Here is a 13,332-nt window from a genome sequence, read left to right as displayed (position 1 = left end):
CCTCTGTCACAAGTGTGCATGCACACACACACACAGACACACACACACCATCAGTTTAAGTCACAGATGGCTGTGCCAGTGGCTCAAGGCAGGGGTTTTTATGTCTCTGGTGGTTGGAAAGAGGATGACAGGAGATGACAAGATGTTGAAGATTGGTGGGGTGGGGTCAGGTGAGAAATCTCCAGGATGTTGGTGCTTAAAGACTTGGTTGTCTTGCCAGGTTAAGTCTCTTCTTCCTGGTTCACTGGCGAACAGAGGACATACAACTCTTCTCTTCCTCTCCTGTCCCTAAACAAGCACAAGAGGCTTTGGGAATTATTTAGAGGGGGGATGGCTCTGGTTTTTGTTGGAGGAAGTAGGAGCAAAAATGCTCCCTCCTCTGTTCACCTTAAACCTTATAAGAAAGGCAGTTGTCTCAGAGATTACACATGGCAGGGCAATTCCAGAATTTCACTATAGAAGTTGGATTCCAGGCTCTAGGAAAAGAGTAAGATGGAGCCTACAGAGATGGGAGGTGAAGTCAAGGTCTTGTTTACTCAGTCCTGTCCCATAAAGAGAGGGAGAACAATAGTCCAGAAGTTCACTCTTCTCTTGTCACTCACACTGGTTTTTCCATTTTACATCTGGCTGTGTACCAAAAGACTGGTAGAGGGCAGAGATGTGGAATTTCTGAAACCACTGGGTCTTCCCTGGAGCCCTTGGTATGCAAGTTTTTAAGAGATGTGCATGTGTTAGACACAGATGGATACTCCTAATATCTGAATCTGGAATCCATCTAACCAGAAAGTATGTCCATTCTGAGTTTTAATTTTAAGAGAGTTAAAAAAAAATTACTAGGGATTTTTTTTAAATTCCAGGGAAGAATATTACAGTTAGAATACATTTAGCACACTTTTTTTGTCTTCTACTTCTTCAAATGCTGTATAATGATAACTGCTGTATAATGATAATGATAACATCATATCTTTATGATGAGGCATTGGTTGATTCTAAAGTGTTTTATGTGCATAAAATATGACTTTTATTTGCATTAGCAGAGATCAAGTGTTTTTGTTATTGCTGAATTTTTACTAATCCTTTATATGTTGGCAATTGGAGTATGCTAGACATGGTTACTTTCAGATAATCTGATGCCAGGAGAATCCAGGGAGCAGTTGGGCTGACAGAACCAAAAAAGACTTATCTATTTTTGAAAATGGATGCAAATGTGTAAGATGAGACCATTTTTCCATGTACCATAAATGATTTCAAAGAATGAAAGCAACGCTTCCCCTATAGTAGAAGCCATGTAATCTGAGCAGATCTCTGCAAAGTGTCCCCATTACTCCATAGTAGAGGCCATAGAACGAGGGCATGATGCCAAAATCCATGGAATCTCTAGCCTTGATTCTACTGAGAACAACAGTGAAGGGATGTAAGGATGTGGCATTTGTGGGGATGGGTGAGGGCTGCAGCTTGGAAAGTATTGGGTTGGCCAAAAAGTTCATTTGGTTTGGTCAAAAACCCCAAACGAACTTTTTGGCCAACCCAGTATTTCCTGCCATGGTATCTAACAGAGCCTTGGTGGTATTTCCCCCCACTTATTTGTTTAATTTTTTTTTTAATGAAGGAATTTAAAATTCCATTCAAATTTTACTACTCAGGGCTAAGTGGACAAAGTCATTATTGAGAATGTTTAAAGGCTTCTTAGGACTGCAGTGCTGAGACAAGCCAACTCTAACCAGCAGTTCTCAAGCTTGGCTGCGTGTAGAAAAACCTGGGCAGCTTGTAAAAACCTCCATCTCCAGGCTGCACCCTGGGCCAATTACATCAGGCTTTCTGGGGGTGGGGCCTGTGCAGCAATATTTTTGGAGGCTCTCCAGACAACAGGTGATTGCAGTGGTCCACTAACATTAGGAACCTCTTTAATAGTCCAATGATTCTCAGCCCTAATTGTAGATTGGAATCACCTGGGGGAGATTTAGACCTATACTGATACACGAGCCCACTTTCAGGGGCTCTAATTTAAGTGGCCTGGGGTGAGGTCGGGGCAGCAGCTAGGGTTGAGAATCCCTGCTATCAAACTTAGATTTTACAGAATGCTTTCAAATACTTTATCTTTCCTAAAAATATTTGAGATAGATATTATTATCCCCAATTTACCTTTGAAAAAACGGAGACTTAGAAAAAGTGATTTGCTTAACATGACAATTGGTACAAAATGAAACCAGGAATCAAGCGCAAATTTTGATGCCCTTTGCTGCTATGCCGTGGTTGCCGTGTGTTAATAAAAAAAATATTTTTGCAAGTTGGATCGTATTTCAAATGCACTAGGATTCTCTGTGACAACCCCTATTTCTTTTTTAAAGGTAAATGTTTCTTTAAAAAGTAAATGATTATATCACCTCACACCAGTTAGAATGGGCATCATCAGAAAATCTACAAACAACAAATTCTGGAGAGGGTGTGGAGAAAATGGAACCCTCACGCACTGATGGTGGGAATGTAAATTGATACAGCCACTATGGAGAACAGTATGGAGGTTCCTTAAAAACTGAAAATAGGACTAACATATGACCCAGCAATCCCACTACTGGGCATATACCCAGAGAAAACCATAATTTAAAAAGACACAAGCACCCAAATGTTCATTGCAACACTCTTTACAATAGCCAGGTCATGGAAGCAACCTAAATGCCCATTGACAGATGAATGGATAAAGAAGATATGTTACATATATACAATGGAATATTACTCAGCCATAAGTAATATTCCATTGGGTCATTTGTAGAGACGTGGATGGACCTAGAGACTATCATACAGAGTGAAGTAAGTCAGAAATAGAAAAACAAATATTGTACATTAATGCATATATGTGGAATCTAGAAAAATGGTTCAGATGAACAGTTTTGCAAGGCAGAAATAGAGACACAGATGTAGAGAACAAACGTATGGACACCAAAGGGGGAAAGCGGGGGCAGGGGGGGATTGGTGGTGGTGGGATGATTTGGGAGATGGGGACTGACCTATATATACTAATACATATAAAATAGATAACTAATAAGAACCTGCTGTATTAAAAAAAATTCAAAAAGAAAGTAAATGATTAGCTTCTAATGTAATGTCTGGATCTTAATCATTGCACTTTTGATGTGCTATCTCTGTAAACAGTCTCAAATACTAGCAATGGATATAGGTGGGTCTGACTGAGTTGGGAAGGAAGTGGAGAGAGGAGAGGCATTGGGAAGTCTGTCTCTGGAACCTTCTTCTGGTAGTTTTTTTACTCTTAATTTGAGGAGGAAATGGTAAAGGCAGAGAGCTGTGTAGACCTAGAGGGCAGCCATCTTTTGGTAATGCGAACCGGAATTCCAACACAGCGGGTGGTTTCATCCTTTCAATATTTGAGAATTGGGGCAGTGAGGAAGAATGAAGACGACCTTCCCTCCATACCCAGGGGAGCACGTATTTATAATCTAATTGATAAAAAGTGTAGCAATGAACTCGTGGTTCCACAGAAAAGAATCTTAATACCATAATGCTCAACAAAAATTAGTAGTGAAAAAAATAGTTCCTTCCCATCTGAAGGGTTAGATTCTTTGAATGCCTCACTATAGGAGAATTCCTGGTTAAGGACCTTAAAATTATATGGATAATAATCTTGGGGCAACTCTATTCCCAAGTAACTTCATAAAAGTCCTTATGAATACTTTTACATTCATTAAAGTAATAGAGACAGTATGCTGAAAAAATAAATCCGTGTCTTTCTATAGCTTAAACTAATAATAATAGATCTGTACAGTTATTTTCTATCCCTTTCCTGCTAGAGAATGGTAGGAGTTCCTGCTCTGAAAGTTTCATGAAATACTTATAAAATCAGATTGCTATGTTGCCATAGGAAGAGCCCTTCCTCCCAGGGCTGGCTCTCAATCTGATTGTCTTCCTTATTTTATTTATTTATTATTATTATTTTTTAAAGTAGTTTTTAAGCTTTATTTTATTTTTGGCTGTGTTGGGTCTTCATTGCTGCACGTGGGCTTTCTCTAGTTGCAGCGAGCTGGGGCTACTCTTCGTTGCGGTGCACGGGCTTCTCATTGCGGTGGTTTCTCTTGTTGCAGAACATAGGCTTTAGGTGTGCAGGCTTCAGTAGTTGTGGCATGTGGACTCAGTAGTTGTGGCTCACGGGCTCTAGAGCACAGGCTCAGTAGTTGTGGTGCACGGGCTTAGTTGCTCCACGGCATGTGGGATCTTCCTGGAGCAGGGCTCGAACCCGTGTCACCTACATTGGCAGGTGGATTCTTAACCACTGCGCCACCAGGGAAGCCCTGTCTTCCTTATTTTATGAGTTAAGAGTTGCTGGCCTCTGCCTCTGAATTTCTGTTAAGATCCTAGAGATTTAGAGTAACTTTGATGTGACAGATCTTCCAGGAAATTTTTCATTTGACATGTTTTCCATGGCTGTGCAGTATGTCTTACATTCCCTTTCTAGGACATAGGTTGATTACACAGCCTCAGCTCTGCCCGTGAGACCCTCACCCGTAGCACATCTCAGCAACCATCTTCGCAATGGGAGCACGGTTCTGAGTCATAGATATTATTATCCCAATTTCCTTTATTTCTCCTTAGACTTTCTTGTTTTTTTATTTCTTCACCTCTCTTTCAGTGAAAGTTTCAGTACTCAGTTTCCTCTTTTCCTAACTGCTCCCAGCAAAAGGGATTTCATGGATACCAGAAACAAAATTCCAGAGCAGTGCTGTCCAGTGGAAATATAGATTGGACAAAATTAAAAGTTTTCTTGTAGTCACACTAAAAAGGTAAAAAGAAACACATGAAGTAATTTCACCAATACATCCAGAGTACTATCATCGCAGCATATAATTGATAGAAGAATTATTTTCTTATGCTGTCTTTGAAATCCAAAGTGTATTTTAGACTTACAGCACCTCTTATGTCATAATTTAAGTGCTCCGTAGTTACATAGGCTAGTGGCTACTGTATTGGATAGTATACTTCTAGAGGTTTTAAGGAAGAAGATCTATAGAAGGAAATGACACTTCAGGATTTTGTGGAAGGGAAATTTGTAGTTCAGTAAGAACTACTTTACCGTAAATGTCAGCCTACGTTATTGTTTGTTTGTTTGTTTAAATTTATTTATTAATTTGGCTGCATTGGGTCTTTGTTGCTGCGCGCGGGCTTTTCTCTAGTTGCGGTGATCGGGGGCTACTCTTCATTGCAGTGCGTGGGCTTCTCATTGGGTGGCTTCTCTTGCTGCAGAGCAGGGGCTCTAGTCGTGCAGGCTTCAGTAGTTGTGGCTTATGGTCTCTAGAGCGCAGGCTCTGTAGTTGTGGCGCACAGGCTTAGTTGCTCCGCGGCATGTGGGATCTTTCCGGACCAGGGCTCGAACCCATGTCCCCTGCATTGGCAGGCAGATTCTTAACCACTGCGCCACCAGGGAAGCCCTGTCAGCCTGCTTTTAATGGTGATCTTTTAAACTTATAGACCACGTATAGATTCTCTTTAAAGCTTATAATTTTTGGAAAACTTTTAAATCTGTGGGTTTTCTCTTCCTTTTCTCCTGGTTTTCCCCAGTGATATCTACGATACCAATGATAGGCCTATAAACAACGTGTGCATGGAAAAGTGTAGGGCCAAACATGGCTTCCAGAGACAGAGAACTCGACCAGGTGAATGTTATAAGCAAGTGCTTGGAGATATGAATGTCTTAATTGGAGATACTTACTTGAAAAATAAATTGAATCCACACATTGTAAACATGATAGCCAAATAAACCACAGCACCAAATGCACAGCTGCCTTTTTGGATGAGAAGAAACCATTTGTAGACCAATCTGTGGAGTGAAAAATGGGGAGAATCACAAAACACGATGTACTATAGAATATTTTACCTTTTTAGAACATTGTTATAAGTCAATTTTTAGTTTCTAAAATTCTATTCATTATGCAATATACAGAACATGAGTATATTATATCAGCTAAACCCCGTAATTATCTCGAGTTTTAATACACTATCAACAAGCAGTATATAAACAGTACTATCATGCACATGTGTTTCTGTGTATATGCATATGTAAATTCATTGTGACTTATTTATGTTCCTCATGTAAAAATGGCCTTCAGGACTGGTTATTCTATATGGGACTCTGCCTACCTTCCTCTCCTCCTTTTCTCATTTGGCCCTAGGTTAGCTTAGAGTGGTTTTGGCAAGAGTACTTTGGAGGCAAGCAAAAGATGGGAAGAGAAGTCTAGAGGGGAGACCCCCAGGAGTTTCTCTTCCCTCCTGCTGCCCCAGCCCCAGGGCAGGCATCACCAGCCCTCACCCCATCGCCTCTCCACTCAAACAGCACCCCATGCCCCAGTCCTGGAGCAAGAGTGCTTCAGACTTGTTTTTTCTGCTATGTGGATGGGTCCTTTGTGTGTCCCACACTCACCATGATGACTTCTAAGGCCTTTCCCTCTTCCCACAGGGTCCAAATGGAGAAGGAAGAGTATAGAGAATGAGGGCAAGAGTGGAGATGATCTAGAAGGAGCCATGTACCCTTTTCATTTCCCTCATTCCAGGCAGTAAAAGCCCTTAGAAAAACTACAGAAAGGCCACACGGCTGCTTCGTGCCCGAGAGAATGTGGGAAGAGGATGGAGGCACAGTGTCATTCCTGGGACACCATGGTACAAGGACCCTGCCCACTGGAACAAGAAGAGAGGGTGGAAGGAGGAGGGCTGGGGGCCCCAGGCTTGGTGCCCAGAGAAGATAGGGGGTGCTGGCACATTGCACACAAGGGTGAACAATGGTAGGGGGCCCTGTTCGCCCTCAGCCCTTTCCCTCCTCATCCTCTTGAAGCCCCTCTCCTGCATTTCACCCCACACTTCATTCAGAGTCTCCCTCGAAAGACCTGGCCCCCCCTTTTACCTCTGACCCCTGGAGCCCTGTCCCCAACTCTCACCTTCCCCAACTTCCTCCCTGTTGGAGACATTGCACCAAATGCTTGTGTTCTATGGTATTACTGATGCAATGTTTCAGCGTTATTTATTTTTAAAAAATTTTTATTGAAGTATAGTTGACTTATGATATTTTATTAGTTTCAGGTGTACAACATAGTGAGTTGACATTTTTATGCATTACGAAATGATCACCACTATGAGTCTGGTTACCATCTATCACAATACAAAGTTATTACTATATTATCAACTATACAGGCAGACCTCGCTTTATTGAACTTTGCAGATACTGCAGGGGCTTTTTGTTTGTTTGTTTTTACAAATTGAGGCTTGTGTCAACCCTTTGTCAACCAAGTCTATATATGCCATTTTTTCCAACAGCATTTGCTCACTTTTTGTCTCTGTGTCCCATTTTGGTAGTTCTTGCAAGATTTCAAACTTTATTATTATTATATTTGTTATGATGACCTGTGATTAGTGATCTTTGATGTTACTATTGTCATTGTTTTGGGGTACCACAAACCACACCCATGTAAGATGGCAAACAATTGATAAATATTGTGTGTGTTCTGACTGCTCCATCCACTGGCCATTCGCCCATCTCTCTCCCTTTCCTCAGCCCTCTCTATTCCCTGAGACACAACAATATTGAAATCAGGCCAATTAATAACCCTACAGTGGTCCCAGTGTTCAAGTGAAAGGAAGAGTTGCGTGTCTCTCACTTTAAATCAGAAGCTAGAAATGATTAAGCATAGTGAGGAAGGCATGTCAAAGCAGAAGTAGGCTGAGAGCTAGGCCTCTTGCACCAAGCAGCGAGCCAAGTTGTGGATGCAAAGGAAAAGTACTTGAAGGAATTTAAAAGTGCTGCTCCAATAAACACAGAAATGAAAGTGAAACAGCCTTATTGCTGATGTGGAGAAAGTTTTAGTGGTCTGGATAGAGGATCAAACCAGCCACTACATTCTCTTAAGCCAAAGCCTAATCCAGAGCAAGGCCCTAACTCCCTTCAATTCCCTGAAGGCTGAGAGAGGTGAAGAAGCTGCAGAAGAAAAGTTTGAAGCTAGCAGAGGTTGGTTCATAAGATTTAAAGAAAGACGCTAGCTCTGTAACACAAAAGTGCAAGGTGAAGCAGCAAGCGCTGTTGCACCAGAAAGCTGCAGCAAGTTATCCGGAAGATCTAGCTAAGATAATTAATGACGGTGGCTGCACTAAACGACAGATTTTCAATGTAGACAAAACAGCTTTCTATTGGAAGATGGCTTCTAGGACTTTCACAGCTAGAGAAGAGAAGTCAATGCCTGGCTTCAAAGCTTCAAATGACAGGCTGACGCTCTTGTTAGGGTTTAATGTAGCTGGTGACTTTAAGTCGAAGCCAATGCTCATCTACCATTCCGAAAATCCTAGGGCCCTGAAGAATTATGCTCAGTCTATTCTGCCTCTGCTCTATAAATGGAACAACAAAGCCTACATGGCAGCACATCTGATTACAACAAGGTTTACTGAATACTTAGTACTCCTCAGAAAAAAAGATTCAAAATATTACTGCTCATTGACAATGCACGTGGTCACTCAAGAGCTCTGATGGAGATGGACAATGAGATTAATGCTTTTATGCCTACTAATACAGTATCCATTCTGCAGCCCATAAATCAAGGACCAATTTCAATTCTTATTATTTAAGAAGTACATTTCACAAGGCTATAGCTGTCATAAATAGTGATTCCTCTGATGGATCTGGGCAAAGTAAATAAAAAACTTTCTGGAGAGGATTCACCATTCTAAATGCTGTTAAGAATACTTGTGATTCATGGGAACAGGTAAAAAATATCAGCATTGACAGGAGTTTGGAAGAAGCTGATTCCAACCCTCATGGATGACTTTGAGGAGTACAAGACTTCAGTGGAAGAAGGAACTGCAGAGGTGGTGGAGATAGCAAGAGAACTAGAATTCGATGTGGAACCTGAAGATGCGACCAAATTGCTGCAATCTCCTGATAAAATTTGAACAAATGAGGAATTGCTTCATGTGGATGAGCAAAGAAAGTGGTTTCTTGAGATGGAATCTTCTCCTGGTGAAGATGCTGTGGAGACCGTTCAAATGACAACAAAGGATTTGGGATATTACATAAACTCAGTTGATAAAGCAGCAGCAGGGTGTGAGAGGACTGACTCCAATTTTGAGAGAAGTTCTATGTGGGTAAAATGCTTTCAAACAGCACCACATGCTGCAGAGAAATCGTCCATGAAAGAGTCAATCGATGAGGCAGACTTCGCTGTCTTATTTTAAGAAATAGCCACAGCAGCCCCAGCCTTCAGTGGCCACCACCCTGATCAGTCAGCAGCCACCAACATGGAGGCAAGACCCTCCGCCAGCAACAAGAGTGCAACCTGCTGAAGGCTCAGATGATGGTTAGCACATTTTAGCAATGCATATTTAAAAATAAGGTATGTACATCGTTTTTTTGAATATATTTCTATCGCACACTTAATAGGCTACAGTATAGTGTAAGCATATATAGTGTAAACTTTTATGTGCACTGGGGAACCAGAAAACTTGTGTGACTCACTCTATTGTGAAATTCACTTTATTACAGTGGTCTGGAACCCGACGCAAAAGGTATGCCTGTACATTGCATTCCTGTAACTTACTTACTTTATAACGTGAAATTTGTACTTCTTTTTAAAAAAATTATTTAATTTATTTTTAAGTTTGGCTGCCTCGGGACGTAGCTGTGGCACGTGGAATCTTCATTGAGGCATGCAGGATCTTTTGTTGAAGTGCGAGGCCTCTTCATCGTGGTACGTGGGCTTCTCTCTAGTGGCGAGCAGGTTTTCCTCTTCTCTAGTTGTGGCGCGCAGGCTCCAGGGTGTGTGGGATCTGTAGTTGTGGCATGCAGGCTTAGTTGCCTCGAGGTATGTGGGATCTTAGTTCCCCAACCAGGGATCAAACCTGCGTCCCCTGCATTGTAAGATGGATTCTTTACCACTGGACCACCAGGGAAGTCCCAAAGTTTGTACTTCTTAATTCCTTTCACTTATTTCACCCATTCCTCCACTCCCTTCCCCTGTGGCAACCACTAGTTTGTTCTCTGTATCTATGACTCTGTTTGGTTATGTTTTTTCATTTGTTTGTTTGTTTTTACATGCCACATATAAGTAATATATGATATTTGTCTTTGTCTGACTTTTAAACTTAGTATAACACCCTCTAGGTCCATCCATGTTGTCCAATCAAAATGCAAAATTCAATAATTTTAATGGTTGAGTAATATTCCATCATGGGTATATACCCTATCTTCTTTATCCATTCAGCTATTGATGGACACCTAGGCTGCTTCCATATATTGGCTATTGTAAATGCTGCCATGAACATGGGGGAGCACACATGTTTTTAAATTAGTGTTTTTGTTTTCTTTGGTTAAATACCCAAAAGAGGAATTGCTGGGTGGTAAGGTAATTGTATTTAAACATTTTTTAAAAGAACCTCCATACTGTTTTCCATAGTGGCTCCACCAGTTTACAGTCCCACCCACAGTGCACAAGGGTTCCCTTTTCTCCACATTCTTGCCAACACTTATTACTTCTTGTCTTTTTGATAATAGCCATTTGACAGGTGTGAGATAACATCTCATTATGGTTTTGATTTTCATTTCCTTGATGATTGGTGTTGAGCATCTTTTCATGTGCCTGTTGGCCATCTGTATGTCTTCTTTGGAAAAATGTCTATTCATGTCCTTAGCCCACTTTTAAAATGGATTGTTGGTTTTTGATAGAGTTGTATGAGTTCTTTATATATTTGGAGATTAACCCCTTATTGAACATATCATTTGCAAATATCTTCTCCCATCAGTAGGTTACCTTTTCATTTTTGTTAATAGTTTCCATTGTTGTGCAAAAGCTTTTTAGTTTGATGTGGTCCCATTTGTTTATTTTTGCTTTTGTTGTCCTTGCCTGAGGAGACAGGTCAAAAAAATATTGCAAAAACTGATGTCAAAGAGCATACTGCCTATGTTTTCTTCTAGGATTTTTATGGTTTCAGGTCTTACATTTAAACCTTCAATCCATTTTGAGTTTATTTTTGTATATAGTGTAAGAAAATGGTCTAGTTTCATTCTTTTACATGTAGCTGTTCAGTTTTCCCAGTGCCATTTACTGAAGAGACTGTCTTTTTGCCATTGTATATTCTGGCCTCCTTTATTGTAGATTAATTGACCATATTAACATGGGTTTATTTCTGGACTCTCTATTCTGTTCCACTGATCTAAGTGTCTGTTTCTGTGCCAGTACCATACTGTTTTGATTACTATAGCTTTGTAGTATGGTTTGAAATCAGGAGTGTGATACCTCCAGCTCAGTTCTTCTTTCTCAAGATTGTTTTGGCCATTTGGGGTCTTTTGTGATTCCATACAAATTCTAGGACTGTTTGTGAAAAATGCCATTGGTATTTTAATAGGGATTGCATTGAATCTGTAGATTGCCTTGGGTAGTATGGATATTTAAACAATATTAATTCTTCCAATCCATAAGCCCAGTATATCTCTCTATTTGTGTCATCTTCAATTTCTCTTATCAGTGTCTTACAATTTTCTGACTACAGGTCATTTACCTCCTTAGGTAGGTTATTCCTAGGTATTTTATTCTTTTTGATGCTATGATAAGTGGGATTGTTTCCTTAATTTCTATATCTGATAGTTCATTGTTAGTGTATAGAAATGCAACAGATTTCTTTGTATTAATTTTATATCCTGCAACTTTACCAAATTCATTAATGAGCTCTAGTATTTTTCTGGTGACATCTTTAGGATTTTCTACATATAGTATCATGTCATCTGCAAACAGTGACAGTTTTACCTCTTCCTTTCAAATTTAGATTCCTTTTATTTCTTTTACTCCTCTGATTGCTGTCGCTAGGACTTCCAAAACTATCAATATGTTGAATAAAAGTGATGAGAGTGGGCATCCTTGTCTTGTTCCTGATCTTAGAGGAGAAGTGTCCAGCTTCTCACTGTTGAGTATGATGTTAGCTGTGGGTTTGTCATAAATGGAATTTAGTATGTTGAGGTATGTTCCCTCTATACCCACTTTGTTGAGAGCTTTTATCATAAATCAATGTTGAATTTTTCAAATGCCTTTTCTGAACCCATTGAGATGATCATGTGATTTTTTTTTTTTAAACATCTTTATTGGGGTATAATTGCTTTACAATGGTGTGTTAGTTTCTGCTTTATAACAAAGTGAATCAGCTATACATATACATATGTTCCCATATGTCTTCCCTCTTGCGTCTCCCTCCCTCCCACTCTCCCCATCCCACCCCTCCAGGCTGTCACAAAGCACCGAGCTAATATCCCTGTGCCTTGCGGCTGCTTCCCCCTAGCTATCTACCTTACTACGTTTGTTAGTGTGTATATGTCCATGACTCTCTCTCGCCCTGTCAGAACTCACCCTTCCCCCTCCCTGATCATGTGATTTTTATCCTTTGTTTTGTTAATGTGGTGTATCATGTTGATTGACCTGTGGATGCTGAACTATCCTTGCATCCCTGGAATAAATCCCACTTGATCATGGTGTATGATCCTTATAATGTATTGTTGAATTTGGTTTCCAAATATTTTTTGAAGATATTTGCATCTATGATCATCAAGGATATCGGCCTGTAATTTTCTTTTTTGGTAGTGTTTTTGTCTGGTTTTGGTATCAGGGTATTACTAGCCTTGTAGATTGAGTTTGAGAGTGTTCCTTCCTCTTTAATTTTTTGGAATAGTTTGAGAAGGATTAGTATTAACTCTTCTTTAAATGTTTGGTAGAACTCCCTGTGAAGCATCTGGTCCTGGACTTTTGTTTTTTGGAAGTTTTTGATTACTGATTCAATTTCATTACTAGTAATTGGTCTTTTTAGATTTTCTATTTCATCCTGATTCAGTCTTGGAAGATTGTATTTTTCTAGCAATTTATCCATTTTTTCTAGGTTGTGTAATTTGTTGGCAGATAATTGTTCATAGTAGTCTCTTATGATTGTTTGTATGTTTGTGGTATTGGTTGTAATTTCTCCTATTTCACTTCTGATTTTATTTACTTGGGCCCTCTCCTTTTTTCTCAATGAGACTGGCTAAGGTAGGTTCTCAATGAGACTGGCTAAGGTAGGTTCATCAGTTTTGTTTATCCTTTCAAAAAACAGCTCTTAGTTTCATTGATCTTTTTAATTTTTTTAAAGTCTCTATTTCATTTATTTCCACTTTGATCTTTATTATTTCCATTCTTCTACTAACTTTGGGCTTTGTATAGTCTTCTTTTTCTAGTTCCTTTTAGTTGTAAATTTAGGTTGTTTATTTGAGATTTTTCTTGTTTCTTGAGGTTGGCCTGTATTGCTATGAACTTCCCTCTTAAAACTGATTTGCTGCAT

General features: G+C 39.9%; 1 protein-coding gene across 1 annotated transcript in view; it reads right to left on the bottom strand.

Annotated features, from left to right (window-relative positions):
- RNF175 (ring finger protein 175) overlaps positions 1 to 13,332 on the bottom strand; it is a 71,073-nt gene that overhangs the window by 17,148 nt on the left and 40,593 nt on the right. Inside the window, 3 exon segments of the mRNA XM_024757463.1 lie at positions 1,268 to 1,316; positions 1,318 to 1,389; positions 5,717 to 5,824. Coding sequence (XP_024613231.1) covers positions 1,268 to 1,316; positions 1,318 to 1,389; positions 5,717 to 5,824 — 229 coding nt within the window.

This window comes from Neophocaena asiaeorientalis, unplaced genomic scaffold (assembly GCF_003031525.2).
Source record: "Neophocaena asiaeorientalis asiaeorientalis breed wild unplaced genomic scaffold, Neophocaena_asiaeorientalis_V1.1 scaffold238, whole genome shotgun sequence".
Lineage (NCBI taxonomy): Eukaryota > Metazoa > Chordata > Mammalia > Artiodactyla > Phocoenidae > Neophocaena > Neophocaena asiaeorientalis.
Note: the sequence above shows the minus strand (reverse complement) of the source record. Positions and strands in the feature narration are given on the sequence as shown.